The sequence below is a fragment of the Mus musculus genome, chromosome 7, assembly GCF_000001635.26.
Source record: "Mus musculus strain C57BL/6J chromosome 7, GRCm38.p6 C57BL/6J".
Taxonomy (NCBI): Eukaryota; Metazoa; Chordata; class Mammalia; order Rodentia; family Muridae; genus Mus; species Mus musculus.
Genome location: NC_000073.6, coordinates 111,067,343 through 111,093,020, shown reverse-complemented (window position 1 = coordinate 111,093,020; position 25,678 = coordinate 111,067,343). Strand labels below are relative to the sequence as shown.

The 25,678-nt window shown below is 40.8% G+C and overlaps 1 protein-coding gene and 1 non-coding gene across 3 annotated transcripts; both read left to right on the top strand.

The window, feature by feature from the left end:
- The first annotated feature begins 9,990 nt into the window (after positions 1-9,990).
- Positions 9,991-25,036, top strand: Eif4g2 (eukaryotic translation initiation factor 4, gamma 2). Of its 2 annotated transcripts, NM_013507.3 has the most exon segments (22): positions 9,991-10,236; positions 11,388-11,514; positions 12,057-12,122; positions 12,699-12,839; positions 13,626-13,728; positions 14,468-14,599; positions 14,682-14,748; positions 14,845-14,996; positions 15,274-15,384; positions 15,529-15,612; positions 15,698-15,796; positions 15,945-16,083; positions 16,165-16,325; positions 16,628-16,741; positions 17,309-17,434; positions 17,580-17,684; positions 17,780-17,995; positions 18,083-18,341; positions 18,477-18,681; positions 18,772-18,983; positions 19,071-19,192; positions 20,264-25,036. In NM_013507.3, coding segments are annotated over 21 exon segments (2,721 nt in total). In that variant the 5' UTR covers positions 9,991-10,236; positions 11,388-11,473; the 3' UTR covers positions 20,330-25,036.
- Positions 16,794-16,961, top strand: LOC115486847. The gene has a single exon (XR_003947194.1). It is a non-coding gene; the product is annotated as a small nucleolar RNA SNORD97 (small nucleolar RNA).
- Positions 25,037-25,678: the final 642 nt, after the last annotated feature.

Genomic DNA, 25,678 nt, shown 5'->3' with positions numbered 1-25,678 from the left:
TCATAGTCTTTCTGTTGAGTATTATTTTAACTATGGGTTGTCCTGGTTTTATATACTGAGGTGCCATGCTTCTATACAAAATTTGCTGAGGGTTTAGGGAAGAATGAATGTTAAATTGTTTTCAAATCCCTTTACTGTGTCTATTAAAGTGATTCACTTTATTCTGTTAATGTGATACATTTATAGATGTCTGGACATTGAAAGAAATTTGCATCTCAAGGATGAATGCCACCTAACCATAGCAAATCACCTTTACAAAATGTTTCACATTTTATGTTTGTGTGTACTTGTGTATGGGTGTAGGTGTGGGCACACACACACAACTTGTTAGGCTTGATGGCAAGCACCATTACCCACTGAGTTATCCTACAGACACCAAAGCACCTGACTATGCTAACTGTGTGCACTACCACTGAGCTGTATTCATAGCCCACAAGAAATATTTATTTCATTTTATAGAAAAAATAGGTTAAAAAACTGAAATCTATATCTATTGTCTTAAACTTTTATCCCAGTGGTCTTTCATTAACTTTATATTCAAAGAAGGAATATATCTGAAATCTTACTTTGATTCTAAATACAATAAAGAACACTACTGAAACAAAACAAAAATGAAAAAATAGAAAATCTGAAAAGACCAATGAGTAAGGAATTTGAGTCAGTAATAGAATCTCTCCCATAGTGGAAATCCCAGAACCTTATATTTGAGGCCTTGAATTCAACCCTTACCAGGAGAAGATTTCTTTCCTTGTATACAAAAACATTCTTCAGGGCCCATAAGATGGCTCAGCAGGTAAAGTGCTTGCCGCCAAGCCTCCCAATGACTTCTGTCTCTAGGACACACATCGTGAAGAGAGAGAATCAACTTCCTAGTCTGTGTGAATAACATGTACTTTCCTCCTAATAAAACATTGGCTTATAGCAGTTAAATTTTTAATTGCAATTTAGTAATTTCTATTTTCTAAGATAACATTCTTTAGCTGCATCATTTTAGCAGATTTTGATTATATTTTATTATAAAATGGACTATTACTGTTGCAAATAAAATATATAAAATATTTCAATATGTAAATGTTTTTATTGAGATATGGTCTGTAGCCCAGGCTGATTTAAAACTTACAGCAGTACTCCTTCCTCAGCCTCCTAAGTGCTGTAATTAGAGACATGAACCACTACACTAAGCTGCAACTCTCCTGTTTAAGAAATAAAAAAGGATTTGGTAGTACAGAGATGCAGATTAGTGCATCTCTCAACCTCTGTCACAGAAACTTCTATTTGCAGTGGACAATGATTAACTAAAAGACCCACAAATGGCCAAAGAGGTGCACAGAATAAGACACTGCAGAACACTCAACCCTAAATGGAATATCTTTACTGAACATTCTCCCTCCTCCCCAAACTCAGGGATCTCTTGGAAGAGGGAATGGAAAGACTATAAGAGCCAATGGTGTGAATAAGTACAAACAAACAGTAGCTTCTAGACATACAGGACAGCTGCACATATAAACTCACAGCAGTCATTAACATACACAAGCCCTGTGCAAGCTCAAGCCAGACCAAATCCTAGAATGAGGAAGGAAAGTAGACAGGGTCCCACCCCTAGCTGAGGAGCTACTTGCAAATGATAACTGCTGGGAAGGAGAATCTGTTTTCTTTGAAAGACTTGCTGCTGTTAGGTTGACCATACTCTAGTGGAAGACTACACATCCATAAATACATATACTGAATGAGTAGGGGAAAAAACACACAAAGTTGGGTGGTCAGGAAAGAAGAGTGATCTGGAAGTAGTTAGGGGAGGGAGTGAATATGATCAGAACTTAATTCTCAAAGAATTAAAAGATAGGAAAAATGGAGAAAGAATTTGGTGTTTCTATAATAATATTTTCAGTAACATATATCTTTTACTACATTGGAGAGAAGAGGAAAGGAATTATACACAACTTGAAGCAGCTTTCCTTTAACTCACTGCCAGTTAATCTTGATTAACTTCCAGGAATGCTTCTTATGTAATGAGTATCATCCATTCTCTAACTTTATTTTTTCTAAAGGAAATATATAATAAATCACAGTAAGCTAAAAAGCATCAGCTGTCCTCTTCAGAAGGGTCATTTGTGTCTCTTATCTAGTTCAGAAATTTTTGCCTGTTTCTATCCGGAAACAATTCATTTTTAAAAACTCTTAGTGATGTAACATGACAGGCAAGGTTCCTACTGTCATTGAGCTTACATGCTAATGCAATGAGTAGACAATACATACGAATGAAATTCATTTCAGAAAATAAGGACTTTGAAGTGAGGGGAATGGAATAGAGTACTGAGAAAGGGAGTATCTACTCCATTCCCTGCAGCTCTAGGGATTGACCCCAAGGCCTTGTGCATGCTCGGCAGTCACCGAGCTACATCTGTAGCCAGGTGAAGCCTTCTTCAGAGGCATCTGACCAGGTTGACCCCTAAACTATGGGGTGAAGACACAGCTCTGTAGGAAACTGAGGTGGAAGCTTCTGCGGTACTGGTTTGTTTCCCTGAGACCATTCACTCGTCAATAAAAAGGTATTTGCTTAAATAAAATTGAGCAGAGTTCAGAAATGTTCAAGAACTTTCTTTGCCTGTATAGTCAAACCTCAAAGCATTGTTCCATAATGGATAGACGTCAACAGATTTATCTCCTAATATTCCTTTTATAAAATTTTCTTCTTGGTTGTCCAATATAGCATTGGTACAACCCTTCCCTGCCCTTAATTTATAACTGGCATATTTTTTCATTCCTTCCATCATTTCTTTTTTTGTTTTTTTGTTTGTTTTGTTTGGGGTGGGGATTGTATTTTTGCAACAGGGTTTCACTATGTAACTCTAGCTCTCCTGGAACTTTATTATACTGGCTATAAGATTTTAAATTAAATTTCTACTTAAGTGTCCAGCTTTTGCCTATAATTGTTATATGATTTTCTTTTTTTTATTAGATATTTTCTTTATTTACATTTCAAATGCTATCCCCTTTCCTGGTTTCCCTTCTAAAAACCCCCTACCTCGTTCCCCCTCCCCCTGCTCACCAACCCACCACTCCAGCTTCCTGGCCCTGGCATTCCCCTACACTGGGGCATAGAGCCTTCACAAGACCAAGGGCCTTTTCTCCCATTGATGACCAACAAGGCCATCCTCTGCTACATATGCGGCTAGAGCCATGGGTTCCTCCATGTGTACTCTTTGGTAGGTGGTTTAGCCCCTGGGAGCTCTGGGGGTACTGGTTGGTTCGTGTTGTTATTCCTCCTATGGGGCTGCAAACCCCTTCAGCTGTCCTGGAACTTTCTACGTAGACCAGGTTGGCCTCAAACTCACAGAGATCTGCCAGCCTCTACCTCCCAAGTGTTAGATCAGCATAATTATTTTTGGGGTATACTGTGAACCCCTTTAAAAATAATTATACCTAAGCTCCTTGCATAATCATTATATTAATTCACTAACTTCTTTCCCAAAATGGACAAAAGCTACTGATTTTTAATCATCAAACAGTGGTTCTCAATCTGTGGGTTACAACTTGGGGGGTATTCATTGAACAGCCCTTTCACAGGGGTCACTCTATGACCATTAGAAAACAGATATTTACATTATGATTCATAACTAGCAAAATTGTAGTTATGAAGTAGCAACAAAAATAATTTTATGGTGGGGAATCACCACAACATGAGGAACTGAATCAAAGGGCCACAGCATTAGGAGAGTTCAGAACCATTGATATAAAACATGGTACAATGGAGCAAAACATGAGTGCCATAGAACTAGAGTAGGGTTAACTATAGGATTGAAGGAAGGGTGGATTTAGGGATAGGGGATTAGTCTGAAACCAGCAAAAGTCCTTTAATGCCAAACTAAGGAAAGGAATTCAGAAGTTATTCTGTTAAAGGAAAGGTAGTGTGATGGTTTGAATAAGAATGACCCTTATAGGCTCATAGATTTAAATGTCTAGTCACTAGGTAATGACACTATTTGAAAGGATTAAAAGGATTAGGAGTTATGGTCTTGTTAGAGGAAGTGTGTCACTGGGGGTGGACTTTGAGGTTTTCAAAGCCATGTCAAGCCCATAAACTTTCTGCTTACAGATCAAGGTATAGCTCTGCCTGCCACCATGTTCTCTGCCATGATGATAATTTAATTAAGCCTCTGAAACTGTAATCAATCCCCTAACTGAATACTTTCTGAGAGTTGTCTTGGTCATGGAGTCTCTTCACAGCAATAGAACAGTGACTAAGATAGAGGATTATACTGGGAGTGGGATATTGCCATGACAGGCTTGACCATGCTAGTTAGTGGAATGTGAGCTTTGGGACTTTGGATTAGGAAAGCAGTTGAATACTTAAAGCAGGGCTTAATGGGCCATACTAGTAAGTGCATGGATGACAATGGAGCTAAGAGCAATGTAAATTATTATGGCCTGGCTCAAGAAGTTCCAGAGGGGAAGAATATTAGTAACTGTCCTAGAGACTATTCTTGTGAAATTTCGGGAAAGAATGTGGCTGCTTTTTGCCTGAGGCTAAAATGAAGAGTTTTGTACTGATGGCTGGCATTAGCAGGAAAAGATTTCAATATAGCCTAATATTAGACTATATCTGTCATGTGGTTATTAGTAGTCACTCCTATGCATATCTACAATGAAAAGGAGCAAGCTGGACAAAGAGATATACAAAATGTGTAGTGTGAAAAGCAATACCAGGAAGTATAATGGAGCTCAAAGCAATACAAAGTTTTTGGTTTTGTTTCTAAAGATTTATTTATTTATATATGTAAGTACATTGTAGCTGTCTTTAGACACCCGAGAAGAGGGCATCAGATGGTTGTGAGCCACCATGAGGTTGCTGGGAATTGAACTTAGGACCTTTGGAATAGCAGTCAGTGCTCTTAATGGCTGAGCCATCTCTCCAGCCCAAAAAGCTTTTTGTTTTTTGTTTTTTAAAGCCTGATGGTAAATGGGATAAATGGAGTAGTGATTTGAGGGCAAGATCCCAACCTGCTAAGCTTCTAACTTGTGAAAAGGAGTTAAAGGGAGGCTTAAGCAGCAGAAGGGAAATATCAGCAACAAAAGGTGGTGTGAATGGAATTGGAAGGGGCTACGTGCCAGCCCCACTTGACTGCAGAACTTGGCAGTTTTGACTATGTGATTTTGATATTAGAGTCAGGGAATACAATGAAGAGACTGTGGAATCTGCCTCCACATCTAATGGAAGCTACCATGATCAGGCTTGTGTCAGGGGTATACCTGCATTGAGATCCAGGGAGGACACTCTATAAGAAGCTGTGAAAGTGAAACCTAGATTTTGTTGGAGACCCCAATATGTTAGAGATGCCAGAGTTATGGGATACTTGTCAAGAAAAGTTGCAGACTGGGTGTGGAACTAGCCAAAGAAAGAAAAGTATGTTGTAGTCAACAAAGCTGAAAAGACTTGGAGATCTGAAGAGTGTTTTGACATCAGACATAGAGATTCAGCATTTGGAGTTTGTCCTACTGGTTTTTGGTTTTGCTTTGGTCCAGTATTTTCTCACTATGCCCCTTGCCTCCCTTTTGGAATAGTAATGTATATTCTGTGCCACTGTGTGTTGGAAGTATGTGATCTGCTTTTGATTTTGGTTTTACAGGGAAGAAATTGCCTTGAGTCTCAGAAGAGACTTTGAACTTTGGACTTTTAAAATGATAAACTGGCGATGGTGGTGCATGCCTTTAATCCCAGCACTTGGGAGGCAGAGGCAGGCGGATTTCTGAGTTTGAGGCCAGCCTGGTCTACAAAGTGAGTTCCAGGACAGCCAGGGCTATACAGAGAAACCCTGTCTCGAAAAACCAAAACCAAACAAACAAATAAATAAATAGAAATTAAAATGATAAACTATGGGGACTTTTGAAATTGAAATTAATGTCTTTTTGCATTATGATATAACTACAAGATTATATGGTCTGGGGAGTGGTTGTGGTGGTTTGAATAAGAATGGCCCTAATAGGCTCATATATTAAAATGATTAGCAATCAGGGAGTGGCACTATTTGAAAGGATTAGGAGGTTGTGGCCTTGTTAAAAGTATATCACTGGTAGTGAGCATTGAGGTTTCAAAAGCCTATGCCAAGCCCAGACTCTCTGCTTCTAGATCAGGATGTAGCTCTCAGCTATGCCTCCAAGGACCATGCCTGCCTGCTGCCATGCTGTCTGCTATGATGGATGGAACTATAAGCAAGCCCACAATTAAATGCTTTCTTTTATAAGAATTGCCTTGGTCATGGTATCTCTTCATAGCAATAGGACAGTAAGGGTTTGATACTTAATATCTGTTACTTCAGAAAGGAGATGGCAGAGGAAATAAATGCATACAGCAGAGTATTATGTGTGGATGTTTTTTTAAATTACTTTTGTATTTATTTTGTATGTGTGAGATGAATAGGTCACGTATTCTTATCACAGTACATTTGTTCAGGTCAGAGGACAACTTACAGACATTAGTCCTTGGGACCAAACTCATTGTCAAGCTCAGGGGCAAGCACCTTTAATCACTAGGCCATCTCACTTGCCCAGGAGTTGATTTTTAAGGGCAGCAATACCTGTCTAACTGGCTCCCTAAGAGATGGGAGTGGTGAAAAATAAGGCCAACAGAAAGGTATCTAAAGATTTAGCAGAATCTAAAGGACTAAAAAGCTGAAATCCCTGGTTTTGAATGTTTGTTACCCTGCTTTGAAAAAGACAATTTCCATTTTCTAGTTTTCTTTCCTATGGCCTGCAAACGTAATTTTTGAAATGCTCTTCTTTATGGTAGTGTTTGTAAAACTTGATTGCACCTGGAAATAAAATGAGAACTTTAAATACTATTGATGTCTGGGATCCAAAACCAAATATTCAGAATTATCTGGTCTAGGATCAATAGCTGGGACCAGGTGTTCAAATGCAAGAGCCTCTGGATGACATGTCACTTTCAAGCCATATGCAGCCCCCAATAAACTTATGAACATTTCTGTATTGATTTTCTTACTGTTGTAATAGTAACAACTAAAGGGAAGAAATATTTTGGCTCACAATTTCAGAGATTTCAGCTCTTCAAGGTAATGAGAGTGTAAGGTGAAGCTACCAGATCAGGAAGCAGAAAAGAGATGGACAGCACCAGGAGTAAGTGTAACTAACAAAGGCCTGCCTCAGGTACCTATTTCACTAGTCATTGTCAGCCTCCAAAAGGCTAACGACCTTCAAAAAGTGCCACTAACCAGAGAACAAATGCTCACAAAACATGCCTGAGAGGGACAATTCAAACTCATTATATTTCAGTGACTATGCTATGTCCCTTCCATATATAATCTCATTCAATCATAACTCTAAAAGAGAACAAACAAATACTCTCAAGATCCAGTACTGATGTATTGAATCTATTGAAGACTTCAAAACAACAAACTGGCTGTAAAGGCTAGAGAACTTCACAAAAGATGTAAGCCTTTTCCTTGTATATAATCTCTTAATATTTCAGTGTCAAGTTGCTTAAAACTACTGTGGCTCAAACCAAATAAGGCTACAAGTTTGCTTCTCTGATCAAGTTGTTAGAAATTCAGAAGTGAGAGCCCTGGTCTTCAGTTACATGATTAGGGAATCCTTAAGCAGAAATGATAGTAGACACATCAGTGTGTGCTTAGAACAGTAACCAGTGAGGTGGGTGGTGCAGGAATCCCAGGTATAGATAACACCAACACTTAGGAAGCTGAGGCTGGAAGATATTAAGGTTGAGGCCATCCTGAACTCCATGGTGAGAGGCTCAGAAAACAAAAATAATACTGCCAGGATTAAAACCATGTGAAAATATATTAACAAGTTAAGACTCTTAGCAGTTTTCCAGACTTAATTAGAAATGAATAAAATGACATATAAAGCTGTTTGGTTACATTTCAAATCCAATTATTTGAAGTTTTACACATCTAAAATATGATAGAAACTTTAAATTTGTGAATGCTTATATCTATGACTGAAAAGTAAAATTTTTAAATCTATGTTTATTTCCATCTTTTTGTTTTGTTTTGTTTTGTTTTGGTTTTTTTCGAGACAGGGTTTCTCTGTGTAGCCCTGGCTGTCCTGAACTCACTTTGTAGACCAAGCTGGCCTCGAACTCAGAAATCTGCCTGCCTCTGCCTCCCGAGTGCCACCACGCTCCGCCTCTTTTTTTTTTTGAATTTCTTCTTGGTTTTACTCCCTGTCAGTTAGCACCTCACATACCTGCATAGAAAATTCATAGCAGATTTTTGCAATTAACAAAGCTTGAAAAAGCCCTTTTTAAAATGTGTGTGTATAAGTGAGCCTTCTCTCTTTATTCCATGTGGGACTGGAGACTGAGCTCAGTCATGAGGCTTGGCAGCACGTGGTGCTGTTCGTTACCAGCAGCACCACCTTGCTGTCCCTTTTAACATTTTTTTAAATTCAAGATCCTGTTTTTAAGACTTTATATTTTAGTTTCTGTTTTATTTATTAGATATATGCATAATATAAATATATTAGGATATATTTACATTCTAGTCCTTTGTATTTAGAATATCCATGTTTTAGACCAAGTGGCTATTTGACACATACACTAGTATAGTGAGTATTGAGTTTTTGGACCACTGTGTTTCTAGCACACAGATGTCTTTAGTGTATCATAATGAATGTAAATCACTTGTGAAAAACTAAAATATCACAGTATATATTTCTACTAGTTATAAAGCCATACAAGTTATATATACAAAGCAAAATCTCTTATATTGAAAAAAATTGCCCCTCTCCTAAAAAATGCTTTTCTTTTTTACACTTAACCCCCAAATAAAAATGGTTTTTACAGTTTTTAGTTTAAGTGAAAGTTTATTTAATAGCATTAATTCTAAGGCAAAGACCTAAGTTTACTAGAATTATAAACCTTCAAAGCCACACTTTTCAGCAGACTTAAATACTAAGGAAAGTACAATTGTCTGCTGAAAATTCTATTTAAGAACTAGGGCTTTCAACACCAAGACATGCCAAATTACGTTTGGGTCTTTGAAAACCCAGCTCTTGGGAATGAATTCCAAGCCATGACTGTTGAAAACACACGTGCTTTAGTTTAGTAACCCATCTTATTGAAAAAAAAAAATGCATGCTTAACAGAGATGGGACATTTCTCGTTTACATACCTTCATTTTTGGAAAGCTAAAATGTTGCATACTGTGGCATACATACATAACCCATCTTTTAAAATACCACCTGGAAGTATAGTTTGAAATGCTTCATTTTCCTATATAGCCCTTAAATAAAATGAAAGCACTGCGCTGCCCGTCTTTAATGTTTGTTAAAAATGAAGGAAAAACTTTAAAAAATGACTTTGCAATTTCCAAATGCCCGCGCTCTGCAAACACTTCTCAAGCCAGCCTAGTATACTGTCTGGGTCAAGCTCGGTGACAGCAGGCCGAGCATTTGAGTTAAAGCTGCCTCTAGCCTGGGATACAAAGCCCTTCCTTTGATCCTTTTCTCGTTACTCTGCAGATGGAGGACCAACAAACAGAACGCATTCCTATCGATGGGCACACGTCCCTCTCTTCAGCAAAGCTCCCAGACGCTAAACCGAGGCCAGGCCGCAAGGCCACGCCGAGCCCTCAGGACGCCAGGCCCGGGCGGGTCAGGGAGGAGAGGCGAGGAAAAGGTTCTTCTATGCAAGCATGAGGCTGGGACTCCGGAACAAAGCGCCGGCCCAGGAAGACCAGGCGGCCCGGCGGCGCACACTCACTGGGCTCCCGGCGCTACGCAAGAGTCCCGCAGCGCGCCGGCCCGCCGCCCTTACGCCACTGGCTTGGCCCCAGAGCCTTCGCGAATATGGCTTTGCGCACTGCGGCGAGGCTGCGCCGCAACCGAGCTTGCCCGCTGGCTCCTCCCCGCCGCCCTGCGCGGATTGGTAGCGGACGGAAGCCCGGCTGCTGATTGGATAGCGAAGGAGCCACTCGGGGAGGCTCTAGTGGGTCGGCCGCCTCAGAGTGATAAGTTGGGCTTCAGACACGCCTCAGCGCCAGCAGCGAGCCGGAGCTCTATGGAGGTGGCGGCGGGTACCAGGTGGCGGCTGCAGCAGCTACTCCTCTGAGCTGAGACTTTCAAGCCGGCCGCGTCTCCTTCCTCCCCCTTCCCTCCCCCTTTTTTGTTTTCCGTTCCCCTTCCCCCTCCCTTCCCCGTCCCCGACGACCGGATCCAGAGGAGGCAGCTGCGGTGGCAGCTGCTGAGTTCTCGGTGAAGGTGAGTGGAGTCGCCGCCGAGCGGAGCCCTCTAAGATGGCCGCCGCCCCTGGCCGCTTCTTGTCGAGTGGAACAAAATGGCGGCCGCAGGCGGAGCCGGGCGGGGCGGCCTTTCCTCTGCCTTTGGGCTACTTAGAAATCTATGGCCTCCGCGCTCCTTCCTGTGTCGACCGAAGAGCTAGGCTGACGTGCGGTCGAGTGGCGGGCGCAGCCGGGATCCTGACGTGGGATCCGGGAACAGCGTGCGAGCGTGGCAGGCCTCGCGCCTCGGCGGGAGGGACGCGGCCCGCGGCAGGGCCCGGCCGTTGGCGCGGGACCAGCGAGGCGGACGAGTCCGGAGCCCGGCCTCCCGGCGGGGAGGAGGTGTGTGGCCCTACTGCGGGATGTCCCACTCGGGCGACGCCAAGAGCGAGTCTCGGTCCCTTTGTGGGCCTTGGCAGCCGAGGCGCTGTCAGCCGGGGGATTTATGGTGGAGGCGGCGGGTGGGCAGGAGGCCGCCTTCCTGCGGGAGAACAAAGGGCCGGCCCGGAGGGGGCGCCTCCCGCCCAGGCCTGGGCCCTCGCTAGACGCCGCTCGGAAGCTGAGCCAGCCTGGGCCTGGGGGAGGAACTCGCTGCTCTTTTGTTCGCGCGGAGTGGGGCGGAGGTGCCTGCTGCCATGTTGTGTTGTGGCCCCGGCCTTCCGGCGGCTTTCCACACGCGCCCTGTGTAAAAGGAAGGGCTTATAAAGACGAGCGGAGGAAAAGCTGCCCAACACCGGGTAGTGAGGCTCTGGCCGGCCTGTCACCACCCCGGCCACCCATTTTAGTACCGCAGACATATCCCTTGTAGCACCGCCGGTCTTGATAGCATTTCTGTTTAATTTTAAAGGCCCCATAATACGGCTGCTTCCTAGGCAGCATCCAGATTTTTTTTCATTTTATTTTTCTCACAAAAGCTGTTCTTTGCATCCTTGAATACTAAGAGAATCCACGGGGCTAAACAGGTTTTATTGTGTATTTGTGGGTTTTGACTTCGTTCTATTTTAGTCTTCTGAGGGCTGCAATGCAGTGAAAGTTCAACCAGCTGCAGTGCTGGGAGCGGAAATAAATTATATTTGAAAGTTTATAGCTCAGTATGGCAGTACCTAATTTTGGTGTTTTCTCTCTTTCCAGGCTTTTCATTTCTACCATCCCCTCCCCTCCCCACCCCATCCATTAATATTATTCTTTTGAAGATTCTTCGTTGTCAAGCCGCCAAAGTGGAGAGTGCGATTGCAGAAGGGGGTGCTTCTCGTTTCAGGTATGGTTTTGGGAGTGGGTAGTAGATACATTGGAGGGGGTGTTCAGAAAGGGCCAGTCATAAAAGCCTGGCAGTGGTGGCGCACGGCTTTAATCCCAGCACTTGGGAGGCAGAGGCAGGCGGATTTCTGATTTCAAGGCCAGTCTGGTCTAGAGAGTGAGTTCCAGGACAGGCAGGGCTACACAAAGAAACCCTGACTCAAAAAACAAAGTCGTTACCAATTCCCACTAATGTGCTGTGGTTCTAGAATAAAGAGTAAATGGATTACAGGGGTGGGGTGGGGGATTATTTTGTCTGAATGTATGTCTGCATACATTTCTGTGTACAGTGTCAGAAGAGGGCATCAGATCCTCTGAGACTGGAGTTGTGAGCTGCCATGTGGATGTTAGGAACTGAACTGCTTTGAATATCTGAGCCATCTCTAGCCTCCAGTTCACTTTCTTTTAGGCCAAAGTTCACTTTGTTACGCAGTTTCTAAAATATAAATAGGTTCCCTTCCAAGTGAGGCATAATTGGTATAGTAAAAATTTTCTTTTGAATAGTGCTTCTTCGGGCGGAGGAGGAAGTAGGGGTGCACCTCAGCACTATCCCAAGACTGCTGGCAACAGGTATGGTAAAACTTGTAAAGACAGTTAACTTAAAACTGTCGATTTGATTAAAGACTTCCATGCTAACAGGGTAATTCTTGGGAAGTCATCAGTAATCTTGATGTGGATTCATAATTCCAAACTGCTTTTCATCCTCTTGGTTTATGTTTGCTGGTATTTCAAAATTACGATCCCTACTATAGGGTATTTGTGAAGTGGTCTGTGTGGAATTTGCTTGTTAAGCATTTTAGTATTAAGTCTCAAGGTTTGGTGCCTGGGCCAGCAGTTTTGGCATTGCCTGGGAATATATATATTCAGAAGTGGAAATTTTTGGGTACTACCCCAAACCTACTAGAACAGAAATTGGGAATGGGCCTTCGAGTCTGTTTTAAGATACCATCTGGACAATTCTGATGCTGTTTGAAAAAATTTTTAGGATTGTTTTGTTGTGGGGGGGGAAGTAAAGCCTTTGGTTTGGTGGCTCCTTTTCCCCTCTGTTTAGCGGTTTTAGGGTTTTATGGTATTTGTTGTGAGTGGATGCTGTGTTCAAGTTTTTTCATAATTGTAAGCCACTTCATCAATGTTTTATTAAACTAGCGAGTTCCTGGGGAAAACCCCAGGGCAAAACGCTCAGAAATGGATTCCTGCACGAAGCACTAGACGAGATGACAACTCCGCAGCAAACAACTCCGCAAATGAAAAAGAACGACATGATGCAATCTTCAGGAAAGTAAGAGGGTAAGTGCCAAAGTCTGTTCTGAGGGAAGTGGTGGTGAACTATATTCTAGTATGTGAATTGAAAAATTCAGGCATGATTTTGGCAAGATTCACTAGGCATCCATTACATTGTAGTGGATTCAAATATCAACAATATTTTAAAGAATCTTAAACAGAAGTATAGCCTACTGGTATTTGACAGCAAGGTTTATTTGTTTACAACCTACAAGTTGGAAGTGATGGCATTTCCATTGTTGGTTTAGTGTGTAACTCAGTGACATGGGTAATATAACCATCTTAACTCATGGTCACTTCCATATAATGAAAACCTACTGCTCTTGAGTATTTAGAGAAGTTTCTTGTGAAACAGCGGGAAAGCCCAAATACAATTCAGATGTTGTAACTGAGAAGTGATTCCAGCATCTCTGGATGAAAACTGAACACTTCTATAATACCATGCACAAGATTTGCATAAGCTCAAGCCAGACAAAAGCCCTACTCCTAGCCAAGAAGCTACTAGCAAATACATGCTGCTGGGAGAGGGATCCCCCCCCCCCCCCACCGGAGAGTATCAGTTGATATGTCAGCCACACTCCAAGGCAAGTCTTAAGTTCAGGAATAAATTAGAGAACATGGGGGGATTGGGTCAAAAAATAATGATTTTAAAATACATGATGGAAATCTCAAGTTGGGGAGGGGGAGGAACATTTTCTTGTTTAGGACCCTAGTAAAGGAAAAGTCAAATTTTAAATGCTCTTTTTTTAGTTCAAGAAAAATATTAAGTCACATTTTGTGTTTTCCCCCTAGCATACTAAATAAGCTTACTCCTGAAAAGTTTGACAAGCTATGCCTTGAGCTCCTCAATGTGGGTGTAGAGTCTAAACTCATCCTTAAAGGGGTCATACTGCTGGTAAGTTTAAGATGTTAGCTTAAAAGAGGGTGAGGAATTTAACAGACCCAAGTTTGACTGAGTTATTGCTTTAAATGATGAGATTCATTCTTAGATATGGATAAGTATATGATACATATACATACACGGTAGATATGATTGAGTAATGATGCTAATAAAAATAAACACCTTTAATGGCTATCAAGATCCAAGGGGGTGAACCATTTGGTTGACCATGCTGTCCAGAAACAGCTGTTAAGTTGTTTTCCTTTTTTTATTTTGTTTTGTTGGCTGTCCTGGAACTCACTCTGTAGACCAGGCTGGCTTGAACCCAGAATTCTGCCTCCCCAGTGCTGGGATTAAAAGCATGGGCCACCACGCCCAACAGTTGTTTTCCTTTAGTAAAAGTGGTTTTGGGAATTTTATGGTATACTGAATTCTGGCATCTTATTTTGCATGACTACCACAGAGTTGGATCCCAAATCCAGCATTTTATGATTTATAGTTCATTTCTAATTGGGGAGGAGGTATATAACATGAGATCTAGTCTATTGTACCAGACATAGTAAATTTTTAAAGCTTAAAAGTGCGTTTTTTTTTCCTGAGTTGTCCAAATTAATTGAGATTGTAACTTGTGAAATGTAAGAGTAAACATTAATTGAGATTGTAACTTGTTGTGAAAAGTAAGAGTATGACTGTTTAAAGGGAGGCTATTTCAGCTTCTAGTTCATGGTGGTTTGTTTTTTAATGACTTCTGTAGATTGTGGACAAAGCCTTAGAAGAGCCAAAGTATAGCTCGCTGTATGCTCAGCTATGTCTGCGATTGGCAGAAGATGCACCAAACTTTGATGGCCCAGCAGCAGAGGGTCAACCAGGACAGAAGCAAAGCACAGTGAGTGACAGTTTTTTTTCTTTGTTTTGAAATTAATTTGAAATTTTTTTTCTTTTTACAAATACTTTTTGTTTTCAAATAGACATTCAGACGCCTCTTGATTTCCAAATTGCAAGATGAATTTGAAAACCGAACCAGAAATGTTGATGGTAAGAATTTAAATTTGCTCTTGGGTAGTTTTATGTGTGCGTACACACCTTTCATGGCCTAAGTGTTCTTTATTTTGTTTGCCTCCCTTCCCTCAGTCTATGATAAGCGTGAAAATCCCCTCCTTCCTGAGGAGGAGGAACAGAGAGCCATTGCTAAGATCAAGATGTTGGGGAACATCAAATTCATTGGAGAACTTGGCAAGCTTGATCTTATTCATGAATCTATCCTTCATAAGTGCATCAAAACAGTAAGTATGACTCGAGGTGTAGTGGGTTAGGGGTGAGGCAGTCACAATTATTCACATTTTGATAATAGAGATAACTTAGGAGTTTGTAGTGTGCTTTATAAAGTAGAGATAGAACAGATTGCCTGTGTTAACATTCTTAGAGGGTTTCTTCAATGAAAACTGGTAGGAAACCATTGTCTCACGTGCTTTAGGAATTGCAAATGAGTCAGTCCAAATCTAAAGAGGAAAAACTACATAAGCAAGAGTAACAATGATCGTAAACATGTTCTTTTGGTAGCTTTTGGAAAAGAAGAAGAGAGTCCAACTCAAAGATATGGGAGAGGATTTGGAGTGCCTCTGTCAGATAATGAGGACAGTGGGACCTCGATTAGACCATGAACGAGCCAAGGTATGTTTTTGTTAAGAACAGTGTAAAGGGTGGTGTCTTGTGAAGTGGTAGTATTTACTCTAGTCATTGGCTTGTATAGCAATAATCCAAAGCATCTTACACATTTACCATCTAGCTAATTGTGTGTTTCTGTCTCTTTATCAGTCCTTAATGGATCAGTACTTTGCCAGAATGTGTTCCTTAATGTTAAGTAAGGAATTGCCAGCCAGGATTCGTTTCCTACTGCAGGTAAGATGGTTTTTACAGTGTTCAAAGTTTTTGAGTTTTTCATTTGGAATGGTAAAATAAAATTTATATTTTTTTAAAATTACAGGATACTGTAGAGTTGCGAGAGCACCATTGGGTTCCTCGCAAGGCTTTTCTTGACAATGGACCAAAGACGATCAATCAAATCCGTCAAGATGCAGTAAAAGTAAGGGATTTTTGATTTCCTGCCCCTCCTTTTTTGTTAACTCTTGAAATTAGAATTGGTATTGCTTTGTAGTGTCCTTCATCCCATTTGGGAGAATGGTAGCATTACATTTTAATAAGGACAGTACTTACCCACTTTCTTCTCAAAGGATCTAGGAGTGTTTATTCCTGCTCCTATGGCTCAAGGGAGGAATGACTTCTTCCTGGAGGGACCGTTCATGCCGCCAAGGATGAAAATGGATAGGGACCCACTTGGGGGACTTGCTGATATGTTTGGACAAATGCCAGGTAATTTTAAAAGCAGCAGTGTTTTGGATAAACCAAAAGTTAATATTTTAGTGAATTTCTAAGAGTTGTCTGTATTTTAAGGTAGTGGAATTGGTACTGGTCCAGGAGTTATCCAGGATAGATTTTCACCCACAATGGGACGTCATCGTTCAAATCAGCTCTTCAATGGCCATGGGGGGCACATCATGCCTCCCACGCAATCGCAGTTTGGAGAGATGGGGGGCAAGTTTATGAAAAGCCAGGTAAGATATTGATAGTGTTAGGGCCAGCCTTAGGTATAATACCTTTTGCCCTTTATTGTTTTTAAATGAAGCTGAGTTCTTATGCTTTTTTTTCCTTAGCATATTTCCATTTGACAGTTGTTTGAAATTGAGTAAGATGCTTATCCTTAAGATTAGTAAAATCACATCACTTTATTCAACAGATATGTTAGATATTCTTCCCTGTTCCACCTTTTCTGGGCAAAGCAATGGCTTGGCTCATCCCTTTGGTACTTGATTACCATAATTTTTATCTAGACTTTCTTTCTCCCTTTCTGAAATAGGGGCTAAGCCAGCTCTACCATAACCAGAGTCAGGGACTCTTATCCCAGCTACAAGGACAGTCGAAGGATATGCCACCTCGGTTTTCTAAGAAAGGACAGCTTAATGCAGATGAGGTACATTTGCCTACATTACTTCTATGCAGTAGTTTGTCAGTGCAGAAGTCTCTTGCCCGATGATTATAAAAAGACGCCAAAGAGGACTTAAAGCTGGAATTCTTTTTCCTTTTATTCTCTCCTCTACTCTTATGTCTTCAACTTCTTTTCTACTTTTCTCTGCTTTTTCTCTCTGGATGTCCAGCGTCCTATGAGCGAAGATTATGAGATATGAGGGCAAGTTTCTAAGTTATTTATATAGTTATCATGAGAAAATGGTAAAGATATTGAGTAGAATAAAGGGTTTATCTGCATTGCTGATATTGGGAGACTTGAACGGTACAAACATAAGGTTTGTGAAGTGTTTTGTTTTTTTTTTTTTAATTTCAGTATCTACTCTTTAAAGCAGGTATTTTTCCCATAAGTTAAAATTCATTATGTGACATGAAATAACTTTTAGTTTTTGGAGAATTATATCACTGCCATAATAGATTTGTATAGAATTAGTTGTGGGTTATTGAAAGTGTTTATAGTTGTGTTCATTAGTTCTGTTAACTTGGTTGTATGTTGATTTGTTTTCAATTTTAGATTAGTTTGAGGCCTGCTCAGTCGTTTCTAATGAATAAAAATCAGGTGCCAAAGCTTCAGCCCCAGATAACTATGATTCCTCCCAGTGCACAGCCACCACGCACTCAAACACCGCCTCTGGGACAGGTATGGGCCCCCAAAGTGTAGTACGCTTCTCAGTGTCCCTGAAGGTGGGTGAGGACTCAAGTGTTTCCTTCCCTCTGCTTCATGGTGGTGCTATTTTTGGTTTGTTTCATTTTGATTAAACATGTGTTGTGTTTCTTGTCTTTAGACACCTCAACTTGGTCTCAAAACTAATCCACCACTTATCCAGGAAAAGCCTGCCAAGACTAGCAAAAAGCCACCACCATCAAAGGAAGAACTACTTAAACTGACCGTAAGTTTCAGAAAGCCTCATAAATAAATCATCTCTGGTACTTGGAAAACATTTGAGGGTAGGGAATGCTTATGAGAATTGAATTGTGTTTTTAGGAAGCCGTTGTGACTGACTATCTGAACAGTGGAAATGCCAACGACGCTGTCAGTGGTGTGAGAGAAATGAGAGCTCCAAAACACTTTCTTCCTGAGATGCTAAGCAAAGTGATCATCCTGTCACTTGATAGAAGTGATGAAGATAAAGAAAAAGCAAGCTCTTTAATCAGTTTACTCAAACAGGAAGGGATAGCCACAAGTGACAACTTCATGCAGGTAGAACATTCTACCAATAGTGTGATAAAGCAACTTCTTTCCATTTAAGATTGAAAATTAATGAAACTGTTGGATTTTCTTCACAAGGCTTTCCTGAATGTATTGGAGCAGTGCCCCAAACTGGAGGTTGACATCCCCTTGGTGAAATCTTACTTGGCACAGTTTGCAGCTCGTGCTATAATTTCAGAGTTGGTGAGCATTTCCGAACTAGCTCAACCACTGGAGAGTGGCACCCACTTCCCTCTCTTCTTACTTTGTCTTCAACAATTAGCTAAATTGCAAGACCGAGAGTGGTTAACCGAACTTTTTCAACAAAGCAAGGTCAATATGCAGAAAATGCTGCCAGGTAAGAGCCAGCTGACTTAACACTAAATGGATATTTGGGTCCTTGAGTGGAATTTTGTTTACTAGGAAATCATTTGTAAAGCTTTGTTTAGGTAAGGTCAACCTGATAAAATGAGAAATTGCTTTGTGTTTGCAGAAATTGATCAGAATAAGGATCGAATGTTGGAGATTTTGGAAGGAAAGGGACTGAGTTTCTTATTCCCACTCCTTAAATTGGAGAAGGAACTATTGAAGCAAATTAAGCTGGATCCATCCCCTCAAACTATATATAAATGGATTAAAGATAACATCTCTCCCAAACTTCATGTAGATAAAGGATTCGTGAACATCTTAATGACCAGGTAAGATGAGTAGTTCATTTGCCAGAAGTCTAATAACAATTTGTTGAGCTAGACAACCATTGGGTTTCTAACAAAAAGCTTGCTGTTCAGCTTCTTACAGTACATTTCTAGTGAAGTAAGCCCACCCAGCGATGAAACAGATTCTTCCTCTGCTCCTTCCAAAGAGCAGTTAGAGCAGGAAAAACAGCTGCTGCTCTCTTTTAAGCCAGTGATGCAGAAATTTCTTCATGATCATGTGGATCTACAGGTCAGTGCCCTGTATGCTTTGCAGGTGCACTGTTACAACAGCAGCTTCCCAAAAGGTGAGGTGACTGTTCAGGTGTCGGGGATTGAGAGGCAGCCTAAATAGCATGTTAAATAATGAAATATATGCTGTGTTTCCTTTTAAGGCATGTTACTTCGATTTTTTGTTCACTTCTATGACATGGAAATTATTGAAGAGGAAGCTTTCTTAGCTTGGAAGGAAGACATAACTCAAGAGTTTCCAGGAAAAGGCAAGGCTTTGTTCCAGGTAAGTGCTTTGTTGAGATTTTTTTTTGACTGTCAACTTGGCTTGGTTTTTGTTTTTCTTGTTAGTATTTTAAATGGCCCTCTTTCTAACTTGAATGTGTCCAAAAGTATGCCGGTCAGCAATGATACAAGTTCTAGTTAAGTAGGTAGTTAGCAAAATGAGATAAAGTTACAGGATGAAATAGTGGGATGTAAAGGTGTTAAATTAGGTGACAATTTTGGTGATAGAGCTGTTTGCATGGTTAAAGGATTAGTTATACCTTAGGTGAAAAAAGCAACTAGTTAAGTTTTCTGTTATCAATGGAGTTCTAAGAGTGGAACTTGACATCAAAGTATTCCATAATCCAGAATGTATATAAATGAATGAGTTTAATTAATAGTAGGATCCCAGTCTGGTACTAAAGGTTCTTTATTTAGCACAATTCAGATAGTAGTAGTTTTTCTAGGCTTCAGATTTAAGGAAGCCCTGGTTTATAAAAGTTTCTAAGGTTTGTAGGCTACTTTGTGAAGATCATTAAGGATTAATTCCTACTCCTACTTTAGAGAATCTGATAAGTAATTCTGGTATTCATCTTGGCATGCCATCCTTGCCTATCTAGATGCTGATAACATTTGGTTTGGAAGAGTTGCTGTCTTGGACTAGATAAGAAAGACTACAGTGTTCCTGAAATGTCATTGTAGAACTGTCAAACAGAAGTGTACGACTAGTTAATTAAAAGTAGGTGTGGTGCATGGGTTAGGTTAGAAGGACAAGAGACTAGGTTTAGAGTTGTACTCTGTTACATGATGAATTCAAGGAAAGCCTGGACTGGACTGTGAGATCTTGTTCCCTGGTAAGCAACTGGAGACATATCGGCAATTCAGAGTGCTTGTAGTTCTCAGGTTCCAAGGGTCCGGTGGCCCTTTCGGGCTGCCGTGGGGCCCTGCACACACATGGTACACAGGCGCAAAACAGCTTGTACAGTCGTTTTAGAAGGCTGTGGGAAAGACTCAGATAAATAAGTTCTGATTCTATTTAGATATATCCTGAACCAAAACTTAATTTTTACTAAATTATAAATTTAATTTACAGGTGAATCAGTGGCTAACCTGGCTAGAAACTGCTGAAGAAGAAGAATCAGAGGAAGAAGCTGACTAAAGAACCAGCCAAAGCCTTAAATTGTGCAAAACATACTGTTGCTATGATGTAACTGCATTTGACCTAACCACTGCGAAAATTCATTCCGCTGTAACGTTTTTTCACAATATTTAAAGCAGAAGCACGTCAGTAAGGTTTCCTTCTGCATAAGGTTTTTGTAGTGTGATGTCTTAATCATAGTCTACCATCAAATACTTTAGGAGTATCCTTAATGTTTAGATAGAATATTAGCAGCATGCAATAATTACATCCTAAGTTCTCAAGCAGAGGCAGTCTATTGCAAGGACCTTCTTTGCTGCCAGTTACCATAGGCTGTTTTAAGTTAGAAAACTGAATAGCAACACTGAATACTGTAGAGATGCACTTTGCTCAGTAATACTTGAGTTGTTGCAATATTTGATTATCCATTTGGTTGTTACAGAAAAATTCTTAACTGTAATTGATGGTTGTTGCCGTAATAGTATATTGCCTGTATTTCTACCTCTAGTAATGGGCTTTATGTGCTAGATTTTAAAATCCTTGAGCCTGGGCAAGTGCACAAGTCTTTTTAAAAGAAACATGGTTTACTTGCACAAAACTGATCAGTTTGAGAGATCATTAATGCCCTTGAAGTGGTTTTTGTGGGTGTGAAACAAATGGTGAGAATTTGAATTGGTCCCTCTTATTATAGTATTGAAATTAAGTCTACTTAATTTATCAAGTCATGTTCATGCCCTGATTTTATATACTTGTATCTATCAATAAACATTGTGATACTTGATGTAGTTGTACATGACTTCAAATAGTATCTGCAAAGTAATGAAGAATTCATTTGGTTTTGAGGTATGGATTTATCTCCGTTTAAGAACTTGGGAAATTTTTAATTTCATAGTCTTAATTAGTAGTGATTGAGCCTATAACACCCCTTAATTCAAGCATTAATTTTTTTTCACCTCAGAACTATTCCCTATCAATCTAATGCAAACTGTCAACTTAATCTGACCTTTACTATTACAGACCTTGTGTCAACTCTTTGGCTCTGCTTTCTAAGCACCTAAGGAATAAGCTTGTCTCATCCACCAACCTCTGCTGAGATACCTGTTTAGCCCTTGATCTCCATTTGTTCTTTGCAGCGAAACAACCAGAACAAGAAACTGAAAAACAAAACTGCTGCATGGTTTAGAACCCAGCAGACTTTTAAGTCATCCTAAAATTGGCTCCCTCTTGCTGCTTTTCATTTTTCTTGCCCTTGCGTATTCAGTTACTTTACCTGGAATAATCAGTGGTCCCCTCACCCTTTAACCTTCAGGTGTGATATAAATGTCAAAGAACTGGCCTTTCTCTGCTGGGACAGTGAGAATGTTTGTGTCAAAGTCTGCTGCAAAAGAAAAAATTGTATTTTGGCATGGAATCCAGAGAACAGTAGACCACAGAAATAGACTGGGTGGTCAAGTCCTGTGTCCCTGTCAAATATCTGTTCTCAGATGTCCCCAGCTCCACTGGTGACCAGAGTAGGAACAGATAAACTCTTGCTGCCTCCCAGCAGAACCGTAGTCTGCTTTGGCGGCTCTTGTTTTGAAGATTTGCAGTAGAGTAGAAGAAACTGGGAAGAGTTGAAGTGGATAGCTGAGGAGGCCCATCCCACATCTCAGCCTAGTTTTAGTCCACTATCCATTTACCCCACCCCTTGGTGAAAGCAGATCTCCAAGGAGAATAATGTAGATGTGTCTTCAGCCACTGCTGAGTAGGATGATAAATTTCAGTTTTGTGAGCTTCAATCTTAAGAGAATTGCAGTAATAGAAATTAAGAGCAATTCAAAATTAGGTTTAGGATCTAAAATGTTCTGGATAAAAGATTGTCTTTGAATCTGAAGCTTGATTGACTGCATGATAACTGAGTTAGGGCTAACAGAACTAACTGAAATGATCTGTGTATACCCCACTCACTAGAAAAACTAGTAATGAATAAATGCTTGGATAGTGACCTGGGTTTTTTCTTCATTTGTTACACCACGTGATCCTAGCATTGCATTGCACAATGCCTCCAACCCATTATTTGGCCTTCACAGTGTGGTGGTTGTAATGTTTTGTATGTAATATATATGATATACTATCTTCTATATTAAATAATTACTATATAACTTTACGCACATTGAAAACTGAGTACCTTGAAAGCAGTCTCTAAGACTGACTGACTGCTCATGGCATGGGTAAACTCCAAATCCTTGAGGTGGGTGTTGTGGATCAGCTGTAGCTCTCAATGTTAAGGTAAACCAGGATATTACAAAGCTCTTACCCCACCTTGTCTTAGAGACAGCCTGACAAGAGTCCTGGTCAAGAAATAGCATAATAGCACTGAAGTCATATGTATGGACTTCACTTTTCACCCCTACATTACTTGGAACTGGGTCAGAAAAACAGGACAAAAAGCCATCCGCCCTCCAAGAGTGTTCCTAGAACTCTGCTAGACCCCAGCCTCCTGATTGGACATTGGTAGACAAGATATAAGGATCTTTGTCCTTCATCCAAAAAGACTTGAAGGAGCGATAAGTGAGAATTTTGCCCCACGGACTGAAGGATTCAATATGGCTCAGAAGTAGTGACACCTTAAGGGCCGCCGAACAAACATCTGGAATACATTCTAGTCAACAGGAACATTTACTTACAGGTAGCAAAAAGTAAGGATAAGGGAGGAGAGCCATGTGAGCGCTACTTACAACAGGGTGTTGAGAATCCCATGTTTGGGGGAGATGAATTTCAGGAGGGAATCAAGCCTACATACAGGAAGAACCTTCAGACAAGGGAGCTAAAACCACAGGCCCTGAAATACAGATGGATGTTAAACAAGGTCAGGATGGTCCAGCAGAGAAAGGTGGTCTGAAGCAGGAGAGCGATGGAATCGTTGGTAGAACCAATCCAACTATTCAAAGTGAAACGGGCTGTGCTCAGAGAGTTATCAGGGATACTATTCACTAAATGCAAAATTTGGTTATTCTAGTCAACATAGCCAACACTGAGCATTTAGTATGTCAGATCAGAGTAGACATACTATGATTCATCCCATCTAATCTCAGGTACTATGCTCTCTTTAATTTACTGATGAACCTGAGACTTGGATAAGTCATATACCTTGTACAAGATGTTTACAAAGTTCCCAAACCAGAGGCTCTTAAAGTGGCACATGCAATGAAATCTTGCATTGTGATTCAAGTTACTGCTTCCTCTATTCAGTCTGAGTACTTCCCCAGCTCAAGGATGATGCCACCACTTTCAAGTGGGTCTTCAGTTTACTTATTTACAAATTTAATCAAGTTGGCAAGGAAGGTTAACTATCACATCCAGAGAAACTTCATGCCTGTGGAATGAACCCCCCCCCACTTTTTTTTTTTTTTTTTTAATATTTTATGTGTATGAGCACACCATTGCTCTCTTCAGACACACCAGAAGAAGGCATCAGACCCCATTACAGATGATTGTGAGCCACCATGTGGTTGCTGGGAATTGAACTCAGGACCTCTGGGAGAGCAGTCAGTGCTCTTAAACCACTGAGCCATCCTCCAGCCCAAGCCCTTTCTAAGATTCTGTAAGGTGTATGTGAAGGGGAGGTGGGGCAAGGTATGGAGACTGTTTTTTTCAGAAGTCCATTCTCTTCCATGGTATTTATGAGGAAGGAGCTCTCTTGTTCTACAGCACAGCAATATGAGTTTCTGTCTGATTCTCCTGTCTCCACTTTCCATCTCATTGTAGGAGTGCTGGAATTACAGACATGAGACACCACAGCTGGCTTTTAAAACTGGTTCTTGGAATTCAGATCATCTGGCTTGAGCAGTGAGTGCCATGCTACCAGCCCCCTTTCTATTTTCCCTTTTTCTGTACCTGGTCCTATCACATGTGACTATATACTGGTTAAGCACTCCTGTGTAACTTTTACTAGAATGGAAATGATGTGAACAAATGTCTATTCACCCCAGAGAGAACCTGGATGACTGACAAAATTTTATCCAAGTCTAGTTTATTGGGATTTCTTTTTAATGACTTACTTATTTGATGTATATGAGGATATTGTCACTGTACTCAGACACACCAGAAGAGGTATCCGATCCCATTGTTAAGGTTGTGAGTCACCATGTGGTTGCTGGGAATTGAACTCCGGACCTCTGGAAGAGTAGTCAGTGCTCTTAAACCACTGAGCCATCTCTCCAAGCTTATTGGGGTTTCTTAACAGAAGAATGGATGAAGAGGTTTCCAGCACTTGTCTCTCTCTGCTTCCTGATCGTGAGTACTATGTGACCTCACACTGCTGTCATCATGGCTTCCCTACCATCATGGGCTACATGCTCTTGAACTGTATCCCAAAATAAATCCTTCCCTCCATAAATAGCTTATTAGCTATTTTGGTCTCCTTAACAAAAGTTACTGGTGGCTTGAATGGGCAGTGTCCCCTGTACACGTACATGTATCTGCATACTTGGTCTCCCAGTTGATTGTACTATTTGGAGAGGTTAGGAGAGGTTAGGAAACCTCTAGAAAGTGGATCCTTGCTGGGGGTAATTATATCACTGGGGTAGGGGGCAGGACTTGAAGGCTTATAGGCTCACCCACTGTTTCCTATGTGCAGCAGAAATTACATCAGCCAGCTCCCTGCTCTGGCCACTGACTGCTGCCATTTCTTCCTCACCCATATGGACTCCTCTACAACCATAAGCCAAAATAAACTCTTGAACATTGACATGTATGGTCCTGAGCTTTTTTTCACAGCAACAGAAAAGAAACTTATGCACTGGACTTGTGTGACTGGAGCTGTAGTCACCTCAGGGTTGGACCCTGAGACCTGGAGTACTGCATACTCAGCCCGGACTGCCCCTATGATGGGCTGCATTGTATCCCCAACTCTAAAGGCCTGAATGTGGCCAAATCAGATGAAGTCCTGAGGATGGCTGTAGTCCTCTGTGGTGGTGTCCTTACAAAAAGAGAAGAAACACAGACAGAAATTAAAGACTTTTTAGAGTTTAATGAGAGTTTAATGAAAATGAAGCCACAACTAACCCAAACCTATGGGACACAATGAAAGCATTTCTAAGAGGGAAACTCATAGCTCTGAGTGCCTCCAAGAAGAAACGGGAGAGAGCACATACTAGCAGCTTGACACACATCTAAAAGCTCTAGAAAAAAAGGAAACAAATTCACCCAAGAGGAGTAGACGGCAGGAAATAATCAAACTCAGGGGTGAAATCAACCAAGTGGAAACAAGAACTATTCAAAGAATTAACCAAACGAGGAGTTGGTTCTTTGAGAAAATCAACAAGATAGATAAACCCTTAGCTAGACTCACTAAAGGGCACAGGGACAAAATCCTAATTAACAAAATCA